Consider the following 24,589-nt stretch of genomic DNA (forward strand, 5'->3'; position numbering starts at 1 on the left):
TGTGGGGATTTTCCATTCCTTAATGGTTTTAATTTTGCTAGGGTCTACCTTAACACCTTCATGAGATACAATATGACCAAGATATTCCACCTCTTGTACTCTAAAGAAACATTTGGAGATTTTTGCATATAATTGTTTCTCCTCCAATAGTTTGAGCACCATGTCAACATGTTGGACATGATCCTTCGAAGACTTGTTGTAGATTAGTATATCATCAAAAGACACTAACACAAATTTTCTAAGGAAGGGTTTGAAAATGGAATTCATAAAACCTTGAAATGTAGAAGGTGCATTAGTAAGGCCAAAAGGCATGACCAAAAATTCATAATGACCCTCATGAGTTCTAAATGTTGTTTTTGGAATGTCTTCAGTATTCATTCTGATTTGATGATATCCTGAACGAAGATCCAACTTGGTGAAGTAAATTGATCCATGCAATTCATCCAATAATTCATCAATGACAGGAATGGGAAATTTATCTTTAATAGTGAGCTTGTTGAGCTCCCTATAATCTGGACACATGCACCATGATCCATCCTTCTTGTGAACTAATACTACTGGAGCAGAGAAATAACTTTGACTATGTGGAATTATACTAGCCTCTAGCATTTCTGCAACCATACTTTCAATTTCACTCTTTTGGGCATAGGGATATCTGTACGACCTGATGTTTGGAGGAACGCTTCCTGGAATCAAATGAATAGCATGATCATGATCACGAATAGGTGGGAGGCCTTTGGGAGTCTCAAATACCTTGGAATGATTATCCAAGACTTTTTGGAGATCTAGAGAAATAGATGATTTCAATGTGGGAAACTCTAGCGAACATAATTGTGCAATTACACCTCGTTGTTCCTTCTTTAGAAGATTTTTCATAATGTTAGAGCTGATTATATTTCCCGTTTTCCCTGCAATACCCATTAATTTAAATTCCTTTCCTTCCGCAGAAAATTTCATGAAAAATTCTTGAAAATTAAAAGCTATTGTACCCAAGGATTGTAGCCATTGGACTCCTAGTACAACATCAACACCACCCATTGGAATGGAAAGCATTGGGCTATTCAATACATATTCTCCCATGGATAACTTGATATTATGGCACTTTCCAGAGCAATTTATGGTTCCTCCACTTGCAACCATCACTTGACACTCTGGTGCTGGATACAGGAAGCAACTCAATTCCTGTGTTATCTTACAATGAATAAAATTATGGGTACTTCCCGAATCAATCAACACTATTACCTTTTTCTTCTTGATATGTCCTTCTATCTTGATAGTTTGAGGAGTGGTAATTCCAACCAATGCATTACAAGACATGGTCGGATTCATTTCTTATTTATCTAGGGTTTGTTCCTGTAGTATATCCTCTTCTTTTGACATTTCTTGTTCCTTTTCTTCCTCCTCTTCACAATCTATGTAGAATAATTTATTCTCAGCACACTTATGACCTTTAGTGTATTTGCTATCACAACTGTAACAAAGCCCTTTTGTTCTTTTCCCTTCCAATTTTTGTGTTGTCAACCTTGTAGGTTGTGGAAGGCTAGGGGCAGCAACACTTCCATCTTTGTAGTTGTGAGTGGTAGGCTTCCTGGTTGCCATAATTTTGCTTTCCATTTTTCTTTCTAACCTGAATGCCTTCTCCAATGAATCAGGTTCCCAAAGGCGAACTTCATGTGGATATTATCCTTTAAAGTCCCTATGAACACATCAATCCTATGCTCCTCTGGAATATCTTTTACCCTTATGTTCAATTTTTGGAAGTCCTCAATGTGCTCCATCATTGAACCCTTTTGTTTGAGATTTATCAATTGGCTAAAAAAGGTGTTGCTTTTTGTATACTCATAATGTGTTATCATTTCTTCCGTAAAAATTTCCCAAGTGACAATTTGTTTATGGAGTAAAGCCATCGATACCATACAAACTAATTTGGTTCCAAATATAAAGTTGCAATACGTACCTTTTGTGTTTTTTGCACATTATGGAGATCGAAAAATTGCTCCATCTGTAGTATCCATGTTCAGGGATCCTTGCCATCAAACTTCCTCATATCGATTTTTGGAACATGGTAGATCTTTAATCCAACATTAGAGTCTATGAAATCATGATTAACATTTATTTTATTCTCATCATGAGTTTCCTTTACTACCCTTTCACCATTAGTTACCATTTCTTGTAGCAACTTATTCAAATTTATCTTCAATTCTTCCATCTTATCGTCCATGCCATTCATCTTAGTGTCCATATTAGCGTCCATGCCATCCATCTTAGCTTCCACACCATCCATCTTAGCTTCCAAGTCATTCATCTTAGCTTCTACACCTTTCTTTAAACCATCCATATTAGCTTCTACATCTTTCTTTAAACCATCCATATTATTTTATGTTACCTTTTGTGCGAGTGAAATTTGTTGCACTTGGTTTTGTAATATTGATATATCATGTTGCATTTCTTCCTCTTCTTGATGAGTCATGCTAGAGCTTTCAGGTTGCTTACTAGGTGTTTCCATTTTCTTTCTTCGGGGCATCAATTACCGATAATAATGCTTCACTATGCCCTTTGAATTCCTTAAAACTAGTTTTTCAAACCAAGCTTATGCAAAAATTTAAAAAATACACACCTTTTTTCACTTGTAAGAGCTCGATATTGAATCTGATGTACCTCTGTAATTATGAATCTTCCAGTTCTGAAATTGTGACCTATAGTAGCCCTCTGCGTCCTCTTTCCAATGCCACCAGTCTGATCAAAATTGGATTCTCCAAGGAAGAGTTATGCCAAATCTCCCACGGTGACCTGATTAGAGACTAGTTCAGTAGAGCGAACTTGTACAAAGTGCCACATGTCAGTGTTTCGACCTTATTACCTAAAACTAATACACAGAAAACTAGAGGCCGTCCTCTTTTTGAAACTTCTTATGAGATTTCAATCTGATGCTCAAAACAAAAGTTATGACGATTTTCCCTAGGTCACCTGTTTGGAATGTAATTCGTGAGTCTGCAAAAACTCCAACTTCCTCATATCATATCTTCGCAAATATAGCGAGAAAAGCTCTGAAATTTGGACCCAAAGTTCAAAACTATTTCAGCCCAAATGGGTTTTTTTTAGCTTCTGAAACGTCGCAGAAAAATAGTTATATTGAAAATGGAATGATGGCATGTTTGGAGCAGCGAAACCCTAGAATCCAAAGCTCTGATACCAAATGTTATGAAACCAACTCACAAAAAGATAGAAAGGATAGATCAACGCGTTAGAAATAAGCCTCTTTGAGGGGGCAACCTCCTTTACATTACACAAATGAACGATTCTTGGATGATTCAAATGAAAAAATCTCCTTTCTATATATAAGAGTCTACGGGGTCACAATATAACCAAGCCGACCTAACAATAATAATATAAAGGCACAAAAATAACAATAGAGGGATTCTATGGGGCAAAATAATAACAATATGGGGACAATAGGGGCACAATAATAACAATAAGGGATACAACGACAATAATCACTAATATTATAAGGACCTAGCAGTGCCACAGACTAGATTCCTTACCAGGGAAATCTATCCAGGTGGTACTAAGATGGAATAAAGCTTTCAGCCAGTCTAGGTACCATAAATCTTACTTTCTAACCATCAACCCAGGGATCTAGGTGCGTATCTGAGGTTAGAGCTCTATGACCAATGCCACCCTCCCTACTTTGGGATCCAGACACCAACACATAGTGTCTACCTGATGTCCTCCCAGGAAATGTGTATCATACACAAACCCTCAAACCATCAAATTTCTCTCCCCTCAAGCATGCTTTCCAAAACTTTGAGTGTTTTACTTGAAAAGACACAACCCTAATTAGTATCAACCTTTCAAATACTCATGAGTAAACATAAACTTTCAGGGTCTCTTGACATCTTGATGCTACCTTACAATTCATAATTGTTGAGAATGCAACAAGATGATGGAGCTTAGTGGAAACGAGTCACCTTCACTAAGTGGGCCCGCAGGCAAATTATGGCGCAAAGTCTATTTTTAGACTATGTCTATTTTTAGACATATGGATCATGGTCTATGAGTTGTAGGATGTTGTTTATGGATAATTGGTCATGTTGGGAAAAATAGATGGACTTCTATTTCTGATTCACAGCGGTGTGATCAAAGTCTATTTTTAGACTGCTAGGCTAAAAATAGAAAAGTCAAATATTATTGTCTCATAATAATATTTAGACTATAAACTTTATCTTATCCTCTTGGAGCACTTCAGTTTGAGCTACAGATGTGGCACATGTAGCTGTTAGAAGGAAATACGCTTTCTTTGTGGTTCAGTTGAGCTATTGCATGCAGGACTTCAGTTAGAACTCAAGCAGTTGAGTTTGGTGGAGTTGGATGTGGAGTTGATGGAGTTGTATTCAGTTTGACTTGGTTAAACTAGTTGTACTTAGTCTAATTTAAAATAGACTAGTGATGAGTTGTGTAACTAATTATTAACTCATAAAGCAACTAAAGGATACATCAGTTAACTCAGTTGCATGTCAGTGCATGTACAGTTCAGTGGAGATAGGTGTTAGAGGTTGAGATTGCTATCAATTGTGACCATAGTTGTGCATGAGATCTTGCACAATCAAAGGGATTGAGTTATGCCAATGAAGACTATGCAACGTGGGCCAATACCAAGTATTATAGCCTGTGCTCACGTGATTTTCAGTGTGAGTGATTCTCAAGCATTGTGCAGTGGAGGCAGGCAAAGCAGCGGAGAAGATTTGAACCTGTGACTTGTTCGGATCTGAGCTAGTTTTGTGTGTAACAGGTGGAGATAGTGCTGGATACTTGTGAGGAGTATTGTACTATGTGATGTTACATGTTCTCAATCATTAATATACAAATAGTGTGGGGTTTTCAACTGTAAGCTTTCCCCAGGTTACATACTGTGTTAATGTGTGCATGCTATTGATGTTTCATTGTTTTTGATGCTGCTAAATTGATGATCAACGTAGAGGAGATTATGTATTGTGCATGTATTCCGCAATAGTGTATAATCGGGATAATCTCTGTGAATAAGTGTTTCTTATTCAAAAATTTCTACAATAACAGTAAGACTTCAAGATTTTCCAAACAAATCTTGAGAATTTTTTCCTCAATCATTCAAGTTCCTTTCCTACTTCACATATATCAACCAAATATAGTTTCCTTCTTTTAGCAACACCTTAATATTCATTCTCCAATTTCTTCAAGGTATCCATCATTACTATAGTATGCCCTCCCTCTCAACTCGGGAGATATACTTCTTTCTTTATCCAGGCTCTCTTTTAACTTAGGGAGATCAACTTCTTTTCTATCGGATAATCTTGTATGGCTTCCATCCTTCTTGATCACCATCATTCCTATAAATTCCTTCATCATGCTTATCAAGTCAACTTTACTTACGAATATATTCACCATCTTGAAGATTATGTACCTGCACAACTTAGATAGAAAGTACAACCAAATCCATAGAACCATGAAGTTAATCATATCATAATCATATAATAATGGAAGCATTAGACATCAAATATCTAAACTTAGATAAGAGACGCATACTTTTATACTTCAACTTCTTGCTAGGGATTTTTAATAAACCCTAGAATACTATTGAGAAACTTAATCAGGCTAACAATCTTCATAATATTTAGGGCTTAAATATTTGTTCCGGACATACCTCACTACAAAATATTGCAAAACATAGAAGCCATTCAAATATATTTCTACAATGCATTCAACAACTTTAGAACTCATATGTTAGACTTTCTACTAGGATTTAGTGCAAATCCCTATATTTCATACATGAGTTTCAACAATAAAAACCAATCATAACTCAATTTAAAGTTTCAACAACATGACCAATTTCTACTAGGGTTTCATTGTAAACCCTAGATTCATCATCAAGGCTAAACAATATCATCCTAGAATATCAAACTTTGACAAGGGTTTAGTTATATACCCCAGGACTTATAACCATAAACAATTAGGTCAACACATATATACATATCTAGGATCATATTATTAACATATATCAGCCAAAACTATCGACACAAATATCAATATATATCAAACTTGGTCAGACGGACAAACATCTACCTAGGGATTCATTCCTAGGACATTATCTAAAACAAGGGTCTTGCTTATAAACCTTACCAAACCTTAAAGATCTAGGGTTTTAATACATAACATAGCAAAAACCAAATTTACCAAAACTTCACAGGTTTGGGATTTCAAACATCACCATCAACCCTAAAAGATTAGGGTTTCCATGACCATACTAAAACCCCAAACATGACATCATCAAAACTTCAAACATCAAGAATATCATTTTCTTTACCAATAACCTTAAGTAAGTTAAGGTTTCACATATTATCATTGACATACCCTTTAAGTTAGGGTTTTACAGAGAACCATTTTAGGGTTCTACAAGAGTGATCAAAGATATAAAGAGGGTAGATTTATCTAATGATTAATCACCCAAATAAGAATCTTTATGATTCGGGGAGTTAGTCACAACGATCTTAGTAATGTAACGCAAATTTCAAAATATGATGAACATACGTTTTAAGTTAAGAGAATTTCATAAAATGTATAGTCTAAGACATACCTAGAGATGCTCCTTAACAAACCTTTTAAGAATTCCTTCAAATGATAGCATCTCCAAGATTCATTTTTCTTAAGAGTTAACTTGTAACTATCAAGTCATTGTACCTTAGGACTTGCATACCTTAGTTTGATGTCTCGTTAACCTTATTGCTCCTTTTGTAAATTGTAGACATGACGTTAGATATATGAGATGAAATTAAAAAAAATAATAATAATAATAATAATAATCTTAACTGATTCTTCAAGAGTTCTTTCGTGAGTTGGTGCAAGTCGCATTCACTGATGAAGTGTTTATTGCTTAAGTTTGGTTCTTCCTTCAAGACCAAGATTATTTTCCATAGACTGGCTTACTTCTGGTTAGGGATTTTATTTTCTACAAAATAATGTTATACGCCTCATATTATCAGCATACTATCAATATCATCTCTCTTTCTTACGAATCAGGCTCTCAATGTCCTTTCAATCTCATGACTTTTATATCATTGTTTAGGGCTGCAGATATTTCTTTTAAATATGATAATTTGTAGATGAATAATGAGTAAGTCAAAAAGGTTTAGCCTTGCGTCCATTCTGTGATCAGATCTTCAGATTCTTCTTGAAGGTATTTAAGTATTTTATTGTCTACTTATGCTCAGAACTTTTGAATGAGGCTCGGCTTCTTTCTAATGTGACTGAGATATGTTCTTCTATCAACCTCGCACTAATATTTGTGATATACAAAGCATGAATTTGTAAGTACAGACACCCTCTGAGATGACATCATTAATTCAAAAACCCTTTTTATTTAAAGGAGATTTCATACATTGAGAACTAAACTAAGATCCTTGATCTTTTTACCAGGATACTCAACCTTCATACTAGATTGGTCCTTCGGTCCTTTATAATAGAAAAATAATATCTCTATTAGATTTTAAGCTTATGTGGTTGTCTTTTAGAGATTTGAGATTCGGATCATCCACAGTATTGTGTGCCTCTTGTCAACGTTTCGAATCCCAACGGGGATCCATCTTCAGGACAGAAGTGATGCTCAAATTTGTGGCATAGTTATTGTGGAGATAGTTAGTGTATGTACCCAGAATTTGATCCTCCATGTCCTTAGTAATTCATCCCTAGGTGAATGTCCTTCTTTTATTGATTTGAAGCCAATGGTGACCTCTTTCCTACCTTTGCACGAACCAAGCTCTAATACCATGTTGAGAAATCTATTAGGGTAGCAAGTTAATTAATTTCTCTTATTATAACATTATCTTGTGATGTTTCATTATTAGTTTTCCTTCTTTTGATTTATCTTTTTCTTATCATCAAGACTGATGCCAAAGAACAAATAGGAAAAGGACACGAGATGTAGGCACACAGCCAGGGAAAAACCCTTGTGTAGGGAAAAACCCATTCAAGTAATTCTTCCTTCTATAGATTCATGAGACAACCAAGACCAATACAACAACCTCCTTTCCTCCATCAATTCAGCCTATTTAATCTTTGAAGAGCAACAATGAAATTCAAGATCAAAGTCTTCATTATGTGGGCCTCCTTCTATCACTAAAGAGTTGCAAATCTTGACTTCCTTCATTCATTATGGGACTTCAGGATTTTGGTTGTCTTCATAGACTTTAGACTTTGGCTCCCTCTCTTCATTGTAATCCTTCAGACTGCAGTTCCCTCTCTTCATTGTAATCCTTCAGACTTCGGCTACCTCTCTTTATTATAATCCATCAGACTTTGGCTCCCTCTCTTTACTGTAATCCTCCAGAATTCGACTCCGTCTCTTTACTGTAATTCTTCAGCTCTTTCTTCAATGTTAGATTACAAAACCAAATTTTCTTCTCATTCATCCAAAATGGGACGAGCTAGCTTGGTATATATAGTTGTTGGAGCCAACATGATCAATTGAACAAAAGTCATCTTTATATTAGACTAGGTCGACTTGTAGGCCAACTAGTAAATAGATGACGAGGTTGACTTGATGGGGAAGGAGTAATAAATAATTTTCTTGACTTTAAGGAGCCTATGAAGAGGTTTCTTCCAAAAATAATTTTGACTTTGACTTTGACTCAACAAAAATCCTAGAGCACACAATGGGTGCTTTGACCTATTGAATATTGACCCAAGCATGAAAACCATGCTTTAATAAGCCAATTTAATAATACAAATTTATTTTTCTTTCTTTTGATAAATATATTTCATTATGACTTTAGTACAATTATGAAGACTGAACCTAGTTACATTTTTCAACACTATGGACACTCACTAATAGAAACACAAGGTCATATCAAGGTGACTCACTCGAGGCTATGGACACTTGTGGGAAATAGAGCAACATTAGATGGGAAGTAAAAATGACAAGAGAACTACAAATAAAGTTCCAACTTATTAAAATCAAGTATTATGAAATTCCTCTATGATAGTGTTGGTTATTGGTTTTGGAAAGAAGGATAAGGTTTTGCGGAAAATCCCATGTCAAGTTATCCATGGTGTTTTAACTCATATTAATTTCAACCACTAAAATAAACTTCTTAGTTTGGACCTCACATTAGGATGATCCTACCAAATAAAGTGAAATTGTATCATGAAAAGGCAATCTGAGGTACTAGTTTCTCCCAATGAGTCACCATTTCTTGACTACTCAACACACCCTCTTAAAAATCACTTCAAGAAATTTTAAGATACTTCTTTTTTTCTGAAATACAACTTATTGCCCCATTCATGGTTTTTTGAGTGACCTTATTTCTAAAAGAATTGATGAATATTGTTGTTTTCGATTGAGGTCCTATCAAAAAGACCCAAAAATTTTGATTAAAAAAAAATATTCAACCATCGTGATTTTTTAAAATTGCCCAAGTTCATTGTTCATTAGAAAATTGGATGGGTAGTGATCTATATTGTATCATTATATTATTTTTCATCCACATCTATGCTTTCATAGTGGAAAATTAGAGGAATAAAATTGTAGGGTCATTTTTACTAACATTCTTGGTTTTGAATATTAGGGACAAAAAACTTTGGGAGCTATTTTAAGGCATTAAATTACCACTTTTTATGGTCCCAAACTTACCATGGACCTATTTTCTATAATCTACACAACAATATATTTTCAACGACATGAGAATCACCTGAATCAGAGAGCGTATAAGGAAGATATGCCTCCCAAAATTTGGCATACCGTGATTGAATACCATAAATCAAGAGTATGCCACGTCAAGCTCTATTAATCGTGGAAAATGGATTGATCATGTGGGGACTATGAATAATTCTCTAGAAGCATCAAGTTGTAATTCATTTTGAGGGTTGAATGAGTCAAAATATCTCTTATTTGGTTATGGGGTTGTATTATAACGGAGGTACTAGGAGGAAAATGGGTTCAACTTTATTTGCTTGTATTTTGTTCCATAATAGGGCAAAGGAGGTGGGAGTGGATAGAGAGAGAGAGAGAGAGAGAGAAAACATAATAGAGGGGTTTTATGTTTTGTAGCAAACCATAGGTCACAGATCTTAGGTAACTCCATAGATAGTCGTATCCTTTGTATTTACATCATTTTGATTACTCGCAAAAAAATCGCAGAGCAACCTCACCTTCTAGTTGTGTTTTCTCTTGAAAGAGTTTCCTAGTGCATATCTTGATGTTCATTACAATTGGTGTGTTGTATTTTATTGTTCTTTATTTTTCGCATTTTATCTATTACATGCATAATCAATAAATCATTAATTAACGAATCTAGAATCTAAAGAAATTTAATGTTCATAGTATATATTTTAGCTTATTTTAACAGATATGTTACGATGAATTATCCAATCAAATATCTATAATGATTTACATATTGTGCTTTAACGTATTTAATTGTGATGAAATTTAATGAGTAACGTATTATGCCACCCTAAATATTTCGCCAAACAAACCTATTAAACATTTTAATGAAATTCAATGAATAGCATAATATGTGAACCAAAATAGTTCATCAACCACCAACAAACTTACCTATGTTTGGAAAAATTTAAAAAGTAACATAATGCGTGAACCAAAATATTTCACCAATCGCCACCAAACCTATTGGCATTTAGCGAAATTCAATAGATAGCATAATGTATCACCCAAAATATTTCACCAAGTCACTCACAAACCTATCAACATCCGGTGGAATTGGGTAGCATAATGTGCAATCCAATTTATGTCATCAATCACCAGCAAGCCTATCCGCCTCAGCCGAACATGCTTTTTTTTAAATGATGTAACTCACAAGAATTCTACACTGGTCAACAAACTCCATATTTATTTGGTGAAATGGTCTTCTTACATGATGTAGAAGATATCATCGAATTTTCTTATTACTGAAAGATCGTTGGCGTTGCGCAACAACTAGCGAACATCAAGTTCATACCGAATTTTCATTGTCAATGCCAATCGAATCACTCAATGAACCAATCAATCAATCTTGTCATAGATTAGGCCAAGTGACATCATAACATGCAATCCTAAGTCACCATCGACAGAAACACTGATTTAAGATATTTGCGTTGGTTGACAATTGGCAATTGGTGAAATTTACTGAGTCTACAATAATGTTACCTTAAGCAAACTTCCAAAACTTGAAAGACATAACGCTATAGGGCACAAATTCAGGTATGCTATTTTTTTGACAGGGTGTTTCAGAAAAATTCAGGTATGATATTTTTTTGACAGGGTGTTTCAGAAGTTTTTCATAATGCTAAATTCATTTCTGCCATTAAAAACTATCTAAACACTCCTCCATGACGTCATCCACTGATGGGTTATCACCAACTAATGTAATCAAAAGTCTTTTGAAATCTTTGAGTGGCGGTTTTTGTGTGCCTGGAACATTTGGTCAACCATCAATGTCGATCTATGTGTACACTTTACATTAAAACTAGATTATTCTTAAATCCTATCATAAATGGCATAAATTGGGTGTTCGCTTTGGTTTAACTTAACCCAGGACCATGCAATTTTTCATTCCATACAAAAATTTTGTGCAGAAGCCAAACATCCAAGCAACGGTTGTTTTCATAATCGCTGAGATCATTTAGTTCCGTTTGATTATTATTTTATGATTAAGTGATTCGAAATACAGCCTTCATATATACCACTAGGTGAAACCGTCGTCAGTTTATACTCACTTATTCGTGGTAATTTCAAAACATTTCCAAGTCATCCTTTTCCTTTTCTATATCAAACACTCGATGAAACAATTACAATTTCGGGTGAAGGGTTAATGGAATAAATGCCAACAAAGAGAGCTCCAGCGTGGAAATCTCCGAGGAAACATAAGACAAAAGCAAAGGAAGTGACCAAGGACCAAGAATACCCAGAATTCACATTGCACAGTGACCAATACCACTGAAAGGTGGATGCTTCTGTTTTTGGTTATGTCAGGAAATCAGGTTATTAACCCATGATATAAGCACGAATGTCGTATGGTCATTAACGAAAATGGAGAGTTCATTAACAACTTCCTCTCTCGAGATGTAATTAGGTACTGCAAGTTCCTTGATACTGAGGATTTATTAAACAATGATTGTGTGGTAAATTTCTACCAGAAATATGATATGGCCAAAGTTTTATCTAGTGGGTGGAAAGAAGAAGAGGTATTTCAATAGGGCGAGAGGAAGATATCCCACCAGCAGCCTAAAACAACCATATATGTACTTAAAACAACCATACATGTACTTATTGTTCTTCATGTAGGTTATATGAGGAAAAACGACTGTTCACAATTCTTAGAGCGTTGTGGTTATGTATGGAAAAGGATTTAATTATAGAGCCATAATATCTAGATAGTTGAGCACAAGGATTGAACAAGTCCAAGCCCAATACTTTGGGGCTAATGTTGCACTTGTTTTTTATATGGCGTCTAGGTATTGTATATTATTTATGCAAAAAATACTCTTGTTGGATTAGCAGCAAATTGGCATTAGATCTATCAATGCATGTCTCCTTTAATATATTGTCGGAAAACATATATAAGTATTGTATATTATCTATGCAAAAAATACTCTTGTTGGATTAGCAGCAAATTGGCAAGTTTTAGATCTATCAATGCATGTCTCCTTTAATATATTGTCGAAAAACATATATAAGAAATATTATTCTTTGGTATACTAGATGCATTTATAGCTCATTTATATCAACTCTTTTTCAAGAAGGAGTGCCCTAGATTACCAAAACATGCTAAGAAAATCCTTGGACACATCGACGATTGGTATTTTGAAAAGGTTCATACAAATATCCAAATCTACAAAGCAATTGGTCCTCCTCATATTCTTCCATCTATGTTTCAGATAGGTTGGCTGTGGGAGAAATCTATTACCAGACTATTATGCAAGGATTCAATGCTACATTATTAAAGAGCAAGAAAATAATTTTGTTTCCACATAGTTTTCAGGTAGGTTACTATGTGGTGAGAGATGTCAAGCACACTAAGCAACAAGGCCAACCATATTTGGAGTACAGGTTTCATATTAATAGGTTCATGAGGCATGATCATATAGGATTTGTGTTAAAAATCTCAAAATAAGTATCTTTGGCATGGCCATATGCTCATGAAAGCTAGTGAGAAGAAGTCTACATAGAAAAGCTCAAGATTGGCAGAAAGTGGAAAAGAGAAGAGCCAACCCACATGTTACCCTTTTTGGTACATTATCTCTAGAGAAACTAATCCAAATCATCATGCAAGGGGCAACTAAGATGAAATTCAAGTAAGAAATGCAAACTGATATAGTTCACCTAAAACAAGAAGTTGAAGGTCATCTAGGAGGAACAAGAAAGAGAGCTTCAAGAATGGGAATGAGAAAGGAAGGCAAAGGAAGATTTGAAAAAGAAGCAAAAAGAGCCAGAGGCTCAAGAATTCCATTTCCAATAATGGCTACAAGTGGCAATAGAATAGAAGAAAAAAGATTTAATAGAATAAAGGAAGAAGGAATGCGAGGAGAAAACACAAAGAGATTCAGTTGAGCAGATGGAGATAGTAGCAAAAATTGTAGAAAAATAGAAAAGGAAGAACAAGGGATAAAAAAGAGCAAGAAGAGAAATTGAAGAAAGAAGAAGAATAAAAAAAGAAAGCAAAGTTGAGAGGAATTACAACTAAGCATGGCCTGGTCATACCAGAAGGTACCATTAACCTCACTAAAGAGCAAAAGACAAAGGTAATTGGCACCCCAATTGTGAATGAGCATCCCACAGGGATCGAGACTCTAGAGGATAATTAATAGCCAAATGTTGAGAGACCAAGGAAAGGATCCAATTGAGGAAACCAATCCACCAGAGATGGTGATGCACTTACACTCAAACAGACTCAAGAGGTAGTGCCAACTCCCACTAATGAAGTTATCAATGCCCACTCGGGGTCACAAGGAAATGATTGAAATGCATTTTTTTTCAAAGAGCCTCAGACACAACCTATGACCATAGAGGAAAGTGATACAATTGGACAAGGACTACAAGAGAAAAAAGTATAAATGAACAGGAAAAGGATAACAATGAAACTCGTCCATACACTAGGAAACCTAGAAATCTATCTTGGGGACAAGAAACCATTCCAAAACATATGGATGATGTTGTTGACCTAGAATCCATTGCTTACAATAGGAAAAAAAGTATATTGATAGAAGAACACAAAGGAAAAGAAATATCACTTTGGATATTGGAATCATTTGCACCTCATAAGAGATTATACTAGATGTAAGGCCCTGACCACCAACTTAGTAGCAGTTGCATTGGCCCTCTCCCATGCTTCATTCAATAAAGCTGGAGAAGATTAAAAAGAGTGATATCATGGTATAAAACTAGTCAAGTACAATACTCCAAAGAAATAGGGCGTAAGTGACCTAGTAACTGACCTTATGGACTTAGTAAGTGACCTTATGCACTTAGTAACTAACCTAGTAAGTGACCTTATGGAATAACATCATAGGTGTCAGAAATAATGAGATGCCTTTCTACAAAAGATGTTCAATTTGAAGAGTAGTTGCACATAAGGATGTTTTTCAATGGAAAGATAGAGGTTCCAAAGCCCTAAGTTATACATAATTCGTTAAATGAATCCAGTAGGCTAAGGGAGATGAGGATCACGAGATCACTTTTTTTACTGAGGATATTCTAAATTGGATGTGCACAACTTCTCAATACTAGGTGGAACTAGAAAAGGAACCAACTAAATAGATGGAGGAAGAATGATCTGTGTGGAAAAGGACCTAGAGTAAGGTAAATCATACAATGACCAATCTCCATTTTCCATCATTGCAACATCGAAAGATTTTTGGCTTTTTCAGGAAGTCATGACAAAATCCAAACATATCACTAATTAACATATTAAAACATTGAATGAATCACTTTAGTTGAATGAGGGGAATTATAAAAGTTCAAAATTAACGAGAACCAAATTCCCGATAAGTTGGCACAATTGGCGCCCAAAATTGGAAAATATACTCAACAACTCAACGAGAGTAAGTATAACTTGAGTGTTCCAATGGATCAACACAAGTTTCATTACAACCACAAATATGAAGATATTTTTGTTCAATGGGATGCTTTATATGAGGAACACACAAATACTGAAACTCCTAGATTGTTTAAATAGCAATGACTATTACATATAGACTAGTTGCATGTCATATTCCTTTTTGAGTGATAAATTTCAAATAAAGAAGGGATATGTTGAAAGGAAAATGGGTTTCCAGAGGATGCATTTTTATACTTATAGCTAAAAAAAAAAACGTGTTTTTTGAAGTCAATTTAGAAGATCTGAAAGGGGCATATTTTCCTAGATCTTGATTGGAATATTATAATCATGCCAAATTGTTCCTCATGCTTTATAATGTCTAAGGTTTCAAGTAAGAGTTTCTAATTGTATTATAGATTATTCTTGATGTATGCAGTTTCCTCTTGGTTGATCTAGCAAATCTTGTGTAAATGCTTGATGGGTGAGAATGTATATTTTAATCTATGCTTCTCACTTCTTAGATAGTTATTCCTTATATTTTATGTTTTCTTTTATATACATTTGATCAATGTAATTTCTTTTGAGCTATCTTATCTTATTTTCATATGATTACATGATTTGCTCCTTTATATTTTCTAATATACATTGCATTTTGTTTAGTTAAATACTTGCAAGAAAATACATACAAAAATATAATCACAATTTGCAAACCCTGTCAAATATAAGTATTGTGAGACCCTCTCCTAGAGGATTGTACTAAACCAAATACGAATAAGTCGGATTCGGCCTCATCTCTAAGTATCAATAAATATTGTTGAGATAGAGAAATTTGAACCCTTAACACCTTCGTTTCACAATCAAATTATATTATAACACAATTATAGTTATAAATTTGATCACTTAAAAAGTGATATTGTCAAATATTAACTTATCAAACGTACATTTTACATATGTAATGAAACCTAGATATCACCCTTGGCCATTGGGACATTACATTTCTTTCAATTCTTAGATTATACTTCTTTCAAATTTTTCAAATAATGGCTCCAAAGGTATAATCCAAGAATTTAAAGAACGATTTTAGATCTCTTCCAACACTTAAGTTCACTATCAAGAGTTTGGTTCTCAGGAACCATCAAATAACCCATATGCAAGATAAAAGGGTCCCCGTCAAATACAAAAGTGCGAAACCACAATAAAGAAATACAAGTAAACATAGCTAAAGCATAAAACCAATTTGTTCTTAAGCAATCTCATAATATCTAATATTGTAGCAATGATATAATGAATTATAACAATCTGGTAAACCCTTCTCTACTACTCATGTAGACTCTTCCAAGCATTTCTCTTCACCTCAAATCAACAAGAAACCAAATCAATTGTAAACGAGTGATTCACCGCCCAACTCTAGGGATCTATTGTAGATTATTCCCCCAAATCGTGTTATTATACCATCAGAGTAAACAATGTATTGGGATATGTTCCTTCCACAAGCTAAATCATAATTCTCATTAGCCACTCTAAACAAGACACCTACCATGGTTCTTCCCATGAAAACTCTTCCAAACATTTCTCCCAGCCTCCATTCAACAATAGACCTCTTTCTCTTAGTTAGAAACAATACAAGGTCAAGATCTTACTTATCTTCAACAATCTCTTAAGAATACACTCAACCAAATTCTCAAGTTTAGGAACAGTTTCAGTTATTTATTTCTATATGGGAATACTTGGAATTAGTATACCTTGGCTCATTTTCACTCAAGATTTATTTCAAACAAGTGGATAATGAAATTTCAAGTTTTCTAATTTATTTTCTCACTCTACAGCCATGAATTCTTTCTTCAAACAAAACTCGTGCCTTCCATTCTATCTTGGCACAAAATCTCTCATCTCTCAAACTCATTGGTTTCATTCATTAGTTATAGTAAATGGCATCTATGGAAGGGCATACAAGTTCCTTGCAACACTAGCAAATATAAGAGAAGAGCAGAAAAACAAGAATTCTCTCTCAAGAAAATTTGCAAAATATGTATTCTCCTTTTGCATGAGGCATGCATGTCTTCCTTCATGAGAGGCATGATGAATTTTCATGTCATCTCAAGTTATTTTTAAACGAAATGGGGAAACATTATTTTTGATATATTTCTCTCTTCAATGACTTTTTTTCTTGTTTCCTTCTCATGGACTCATAGCTCCCTTATTGCTCTTCTTACATCTTAGGTGGGAAAAATTATATTATATTTCATATTAACCTTTCCATTATACAATTCCCCGATGGGGGTGACAAACAGAGGAGTGGGAAAGAGATTTCATTTTGTTTCTCTCCAAGGCCATCACCCCCTCTAGGTTGTCACCCTCACTGATGTAACATTACATGATTCCTTGGAGGTTTTGCCCGACAACTTGCATGTCACTCTGCCTTGATTATGATGATGTTAGGGGTACCTCCAAACTCTCCAAGGTGATCCCCATTCCTTGGCTTGTGGTAATTCTTGCTATTCATGTTTCAAAAAACTTCATTTGGTCATTTCCTTCACTCACCATGACCTTCGGTTGTAACTCCTCCCTTATTTGTTCCTTCCTCTCACTTTAATATGTGTTACTAGGAGGTGCAAGGTTCTCTACAGTGCTCGCTGACTCTACCTTGGTTCTGCTGACAGGCATTAAATTCTTTGGATTCTAGTTCATTTGTTCCTTAGCACTATGAAATCATTTCCTTGCTCGCTTCACACTCCCTTCAATAGCCATTACTTGCTAGAGAGCCAGATGTTATCGTAGATATGGGGGATGCAACAACATGGGGTTGTATGTGCCCGACTTTGGGCCAAAGTCTCTATGTGGTATTATCAATCCCATACATCCTCTAAGATACAATGAGAGATTCATGTAGCTGAGAATGAGGTTCAATAGGAGAGAAAAGGTATATTGGACTCTAAGGTGTCAAATGGCCTTATAGTTTTGATCCTGAACATGAGGAATATTAGCGGTAGACAAAATCACTTTTTGTACACTATGGAATTTTATTGGCACATCAAAATTTTGCTAGAAAAAGCATTGGTTTACAAATGAAAGGACAAGGGTAATATCATACATAAGTTGGATGAATTGAAGTTATTATTGATGGATGTAGAAGGAAGACTTGCTCGCCTAGAAATAGGTTCACCTCTAGACCCAGTAGAGGAGCCATGTTGCAAGGCTACTAACCTTGCCATCAACCTGGACACTTTTTTCTCCACGTGACCATTAGGTTTCCTTTAGCTGCAGTCATATATATGGTGTTCACTTCTTCTCAGATTTCTGCTGCTACTATTGGTTTGGCTAGTTTCTCCCACCCCTAGGGCAGCTATCATATTTTTGTTATCTTGTTGTCATGCTCTATATAGGTTTGCATTTTAGCAAATTGTTTTCCCAATATTGAGATAACTCATATCCCATTTACTTTTGTTTTAATATTCCTAGCCCCATTTTGGACTTTGCTTGAACAGTTATCCTGTCTCTAGTCTAGTTTTTCCAACGACAAGCCAGAGACAGATAACTTACCAAGAATATATGTAATATTGTGATAAAACAATAAAATCTTAACTTAAGAAAAAAATAAAAAGTAAAAGCAAAAAACAAACATTTTATTATACAACACACACCATGATAACACTACCTCATAGTGACTAGTAACAAATAATGTAAATAATTAAGCCTATGTTTCACTCATCCCTAGTTAAACTTTAACCTTAGATTTTGAACTAAAAATATATTTATATATAATCAAATATATATGGAAAAAAATCATTATAATATAACCCCTAACTTAATACTCATCTAAAAAACCACGTCATTTTAACACAAAAGTGATTTGATTTAATATATACCAAAAATTAAAATTAAAATATTACAACATAACATTAAATCAATAAATATTTAATCATTTATAATTTCACTATATTCTATTCACTAATCAAACTTTATTATATAAGGTCACTTTTAACCCCAAAAAAACATCTAAAGTTAACAAAAACATAGTATCCCTATTCTGCCCTATATCATTCTTACTTCATTACTTTTTCAAAATACAACTATGTGCTATATCTTTTAAAAGGGAATAAACAATGAAGATTAAAAAGTTGGCTAATGTGATAAATAAACATAAGATAATAAGTTTCACTAAATCTCTAACCGATGGGGTGCATTGCACTAAATCTCTAACCGATGGGGTGCATTACCAATTTCAGACCATCGGTTTTCCATTTTTCGGCAAATAGGTATCTTTTCTTTCATGATTGACATGGAAATTGTTTGTTTGGACAAGTTTGGAGGCAGGCCTCGGTGAACATGCCACGGCCTCCACTTGGTGGGTCTCATATAATGCGTGTCTAAACATTGGTTTTCGTAGAGCCTCTGTAGGGTGGAGGTATTTCCACATTAAATTCATGAGGGAGGGAGACGGGGTTTGTGCAGATGCAAAGGATTTTCGATATAGAAAAAAAGAAAGAAAGAAATTATTTTAACATCCGTGAGGCTAAAGATAGCTTATGGGATAGATTACTTCTTCATCTGCTTGATGTATTCAACCCTTTTTCTGTGAAGCTTCAAAATAAATGCTCTTCTCGACAAACCCCTCGCTAAATAGATTATCCCAAGAGCTAGCTACCAGCATATTTGCATAACTTTCCCTGTTGTCTTTGAAGGCCTCACATTCTAAAATGAAATTTTTTTCTGTTTCCACTTTTCCGGAAGAACAAAAAATGCATACCCTTTCCTCCCACACTTCCTTTAGCCTTTTCCAGTGCCTTGTTTCACAACGGAGTTGATGAGAATTAGTCCTTAACTGAGCAATAAGAATTTTGGCTCTCCAAGAGATATTGGCTTCTATATATGCTTTTGGTTGATCGGTGCAAGTAAGGGGGTGAGATCATACGCGAGATTTGATATTATTGTGCATTCTTATTACAGGTGATCGAGGCTCATTTATGACCTCACCATTATGCAAACTCTTAGGATGGCAAAATCTTGGGAGAAGCATTACACTTGGCATTTGGTGGGTGTATCGATTCAACCTTGGCTCGCGTCTGATAAATGTTGCCTTTCGTTTGTTGCATTATATATCAATTTGCTTCATGTTGCAGGGTGGAGAATATCACTGGCGAGTTTAAGGTGGTGAACTTCGCTAGTCCCTCATACAAGGTTCACTCTGGTCTTACGCCTTCTCTACCTCATTTTTCTCCCCTAGGAAAAATCGTAATTTTATTAGTAATAACAAAATTACATTTTGTAGATGCTGAAGCGCATATCCATAAGCAGGTCAAAACTGTTGTTCAAAGAAAAAACCAGAAAGAAAATAACCGGAAAAATAATGTACAATTGGGGAGAAAATTATGCTTTTCTCCCTTTTTTCTTCTCAACCTTTCGCCACTCCCCTTGAGTCGGCAAGGATGAAAATAGTACGAGTGAGGTGTCCTCCTCTGGGCGAGGATTATCCTTGTCTGAATCGGAGTGGTCTGAAGAATGGAGTCTTTTGGCTCCACTGGTATCCATTGTATCTGGTATCTTCTCTGGCAAAGAGTCCATCAGATCATGTGGTACAGATTCCACAGTTTCTGGCTTCTTGTGAATCTGATTGTTCTCTTGGGGAGTGTGGTGTTCCTTTTCCGTTTCTTCTTCCTCAACAGGGACATCTTCAGGGTCTGGTGGAGGGAATTTCCATCCCTTGGGTTGTTTTCCTGCTTTCTTCTTCCTACGCGTATCTTTTTTGGCTTCTGGGCATGTGTTTTGAAGATGCCCTGTTTGGCGACAAATTCTGCATCTGAATGCAGTATTTTCATAATCTAGTATCTGTGTCCAGCATCTCTGTTTATACTTGAGTTGTATTTGGTCTGGCAGCCCTTTGCTGAGATCTACTTCCACACACATGCGTGCAAATGTATAAATTCCTTCCTCCGTTCTTTCTGTATCCATTTTAATGAATCGCCCAATGGTGTTGCCTATAGTAGACAGGACTTGAGGGCTCCAGAAGTGTAGTGGTAGGTTGTGAAGACGAACCCAGACTGGCATCCGAGATACAACCATTGTATTTGGATCAAATTCTGGGAACCATGGAGTCATGAAGAGACCTGTGGATCCCATGAACCATGGTCCTGCCCTCATAATGATGTCCCTTTCCTCTGTTGTATGAAATTTTACAATGAAGAAGCCTTTGGAACAGAGCCGAATGTCACATGTATCGGTCCAAGTTCTGAAAACCCAAAGGAAAAGGTCCATAGACTTGGGCCAGAAACAGTTGAATCTGCAGATTAATGCTTGTTTTTCGAATGTAGAATAGTACTCGTCTGTTTCTGGTATATCCATATTTATTTCTGGGGTGTAACTCAGTTGTTCCACAATGTATGGGGCAGGTGTTGTGCCAGCTTGTTTTGTTGAGTTTGTGGCTGGTTTGTTTCCTTCAAGAATGTCTTTGAAGGATAACCCTGCATTTTTTGCTTTTGATGTGTTTCTGGGGTTTTTGTTGTGCTGCTACCTATGCCATTGCCTAAGGGATTTGTTTTGTGATGGTCTGCCACGCCTCCCCTCAGCCATAGGTTGAGAGTGATGGTAGAATCAGGTAGGATTTTGTAATCCATAAGGGTTTTGTAGTCTTGGAGTACTCTGCCTCCAAAAATTAAAACCTGTGATCCTGTAGGATAACCAGTGTGCTGGTAGATGCTGTTCTTCAAAAGCAGTACTGATTTGGTGATCTGTACCCAGGCCAGATGTGTCCTCCCAGAAGGGGTTTTTATAAAAACTTGAAAAGGAAGAGGGCTTACCAGCGATTCCAGTTCTGGTTCTATCTGAGGGGGCGAGATCTGGTCCCGGCAGGGTTGCTCCTGATGCTCTGTTGGGAAAAATCCTATTAGTCGTGCTTTTTTCCTCATTGTGGTTTCCGCAGTCTCCTTTCTGCTGTCTGCATAGCTCCGAGGGTAAATATCAGTATGGTTGACATCGATGGTGTAGTCTCTAGAAACCCTAGCAAATGAGCCCCGATGGCCGACATTCTATTCCGCGATGCAGACAAAGGCTTCCTCCGGAATAGACCTCAAGGGCAGCACGTTACCCACTGTCAAAATGGTCTTCTTTCCGCAGTAAACAAAATGTCCCGGGTACAATGGGTGCCTGAAGATCACCTTGCAGAGAGGAGCGTCGCGGCCAGGATCGTGTATGACACTCGTGCCATTTCCCCTGATGAATCCCTTGCGCTCGCCAAAGTCGAGGCTTCTGAAACGTGCAGGTCCCTTCCTGCGATGGATGTGGGATTTGAATGAACCTGCTCCCTTTCCCTTTCCGTATTGTTGACCCCAAGGACATTCCGCAACCTCTTCAGTAACAGTTACCCCGCCCTCCACCGCTAGTTTAACTACCGCATCAACGTCGTCCATCTCCAAATGGAGAATCACTGAGGTGCCCTTAAGGGCCACCGGCGATTTCACCTCTGCACCGGCCTCCTCGGTCTCATCACAGACCATAACCTCGGCAGCACCGAACTTCAAATGGGCGTGAAGGATGAGAGGGAGCTCATGGTCAGCCTTACGCTTGGGATGATGAGACTTCGTAATTTCTTCAGCCCCATGCGGAGCCTCCACAATCATATGGGGTTTCAAAATAGAGAGCGTTTGCAGCTTAGCCACAGCACCGTTTCCCTTACCGTTCTCTGCCGCGGCCACCACATTCTCCAGAGCCATTTTTCGTCCCTTCGAATATGTGTTTTTTAACTTCTCTACCTCATTATTCACTCACCTATTAACATTGTTTCAAGAGAGGATTCCTAATACTGGCGATCTCTCATCCTAACCTCCAGTTTTCAGGTCATATTAAGTACTTTTGTTGGGCGTTGTCATATACTATATGAGGTTTATGACAAGTTCAATATTAGTGTTGTTCATTTTTAGTGGTGTTTTCTTTCCAACAATTTCGTTGTTCGGACCATTTCAAGTTTTATTGTGGGTATTTATGCTAGTGCAGTCCTTCAGCAAGTAATATAATGTGAGAGGTAAGGCATTACAAATAGGGATCCAATGTTTTTCATCTACTTTCTACATAACACTTCGTCTAGACCTTCATTTGAGCTCGTTGTCATTCTCCCCACTGTCGACCTTCAATCCCTCGAGCCCTCTGGAATCTCGTTCAATTACCCTGTACTAGTCGTTGGCATTTGGCACAGTGGGTCTTTTTCAATTTGGTTCAAAGTTTGTTCATTCTCGAGTTCTCCAAACGATTTCTCTAAATTCACAAGAAGTTAATTGCTCTTTTGTTTTGGTACATAAATGGTTTAATGTCCAGTCGAGTCAGGAGTCATTCTCTTCTAGTTTTCTCGGCCATATATATATATATATATATATATATTTAATTCCCAGTTAAGATGGTTAAGCTTTACAATATTTTTCACTCGATCCTTATGGTCTTAGTTGGGCTATTCCATCTTATCTTTAGTCAAAGTCAGTTCACTTGGTTGCTTCAAATTTCCCGTGCTCTATTTTCTTGCGGGTTCTAGTCTTTTATCGCTCCCCATCAACGATTGCTTAGTCACAGGGGAGGCGCATCTGGGGCATATTCTTCTAGACATCGATAACATTTTAGATGGGAGTCGATAAAAAAAAATTAGGTTGTTCCCATGGAGGTGCGGAGGGAAAATCACACTTTGGAAGCTAAAGAGTTTGGAGATCGAATGTATTATTCAAATTCGGAAATTTGCATGGAAATACGAAATGGGCGCCAGACCCTGTTAAACTCAGGAAGAGAAGGTTATATTTTATGCATTCTACATCAATGCATAGGCAGATGGAGACTCTTCTTCACATGGTTCTCGAAAACAAGTAGGTAGATAATTATAACCTCTTTATAGGTCAAGAGGATTTGAAGTGGATCCTGAGGGATATATGTTATGATATGGATGAAATAGTGGTCAGATTAAGCAAAATAGAATGCTATATCATATTAGACTCCGACAGTGACTCAAATGCACCTCCAAATGGTGAAGCAGTTATAAATACTCAACCAATCAATATGGTCAGTGCAGATTCCTCTCCGGATCACCCCGATCATCATCTTGGATGAATGAGTCCATCTCTGCTTTCATTTCTTTCTCATGATTTCATAGTTGGTGGTTGTGGTTGTGGTTGTTATAATGTTTTTGTCATCCCTATATTTGTATGGAATTGGTTGTTAGAGGACAAAATGATCATATGTTAGTATCTATGGTCTTTTTTGTATGACTGGTAATCCACCACATCAATTTGTTCACTCGGGTGGTCAATTTCTTATAATGTATTTAGCAAGATGTTAGTCTTTTGACCAGGACAACATTGAGCTCTCATGAGCTTTATATATAATTTTGTTTTTTTGGATATAAATAGAAATCATGATCAAATATTACCAAAAAAGAATTATTACAGTGTCACATATGAAGTCTTGTTGCTTGTAATTTTCCAAGAGTGTTAAACAAACCTTTAACATCTTCATGGTAGCAAAGCCTTGTTAAGCGTTTATATTATCCTTTTATGTCGGATTTG

At 36.2% G+C, this 24,589-nt stretch overlaps 1 protein-coding gene across 1 annotated transcript; it reads right to left on the bottom strand.

The window, feature by feature from the left end:
- Positions 1-22,078: 22,078 nt before the first annotated feature.
- Positions 22,079-22,762, bottom strand: LOC149212434 (uncharacterized). The gene has a single exon (XM_089388684.1). It carries the CDS (start codon positions 22,760-22,762, stop codon positions 22,079-22,081), a length of 684 nt encoding a protein of 227 aa, XP_089244810.1.
- Between the last annotated feature and the right edge of the window lie 1,827 nt (positions 22,763-24,589).

The sequence above is a fragment of the Pinus tabuliformis genome, chromosome 1_1, assembly GCF_031772625.1.
Source record: "Pinus tabuliformis cultivar Carrire ecotype Pingquan chromosome 1_1, CPIR1, whole genome shotgun sequence".
Classification (NCBI taxonomy): Eukaryota; Viridiplantae; Streptophyta; class Pinopsida; order Pinales; family Pinaceae; genus Pinus; species Pinus tabuliformis.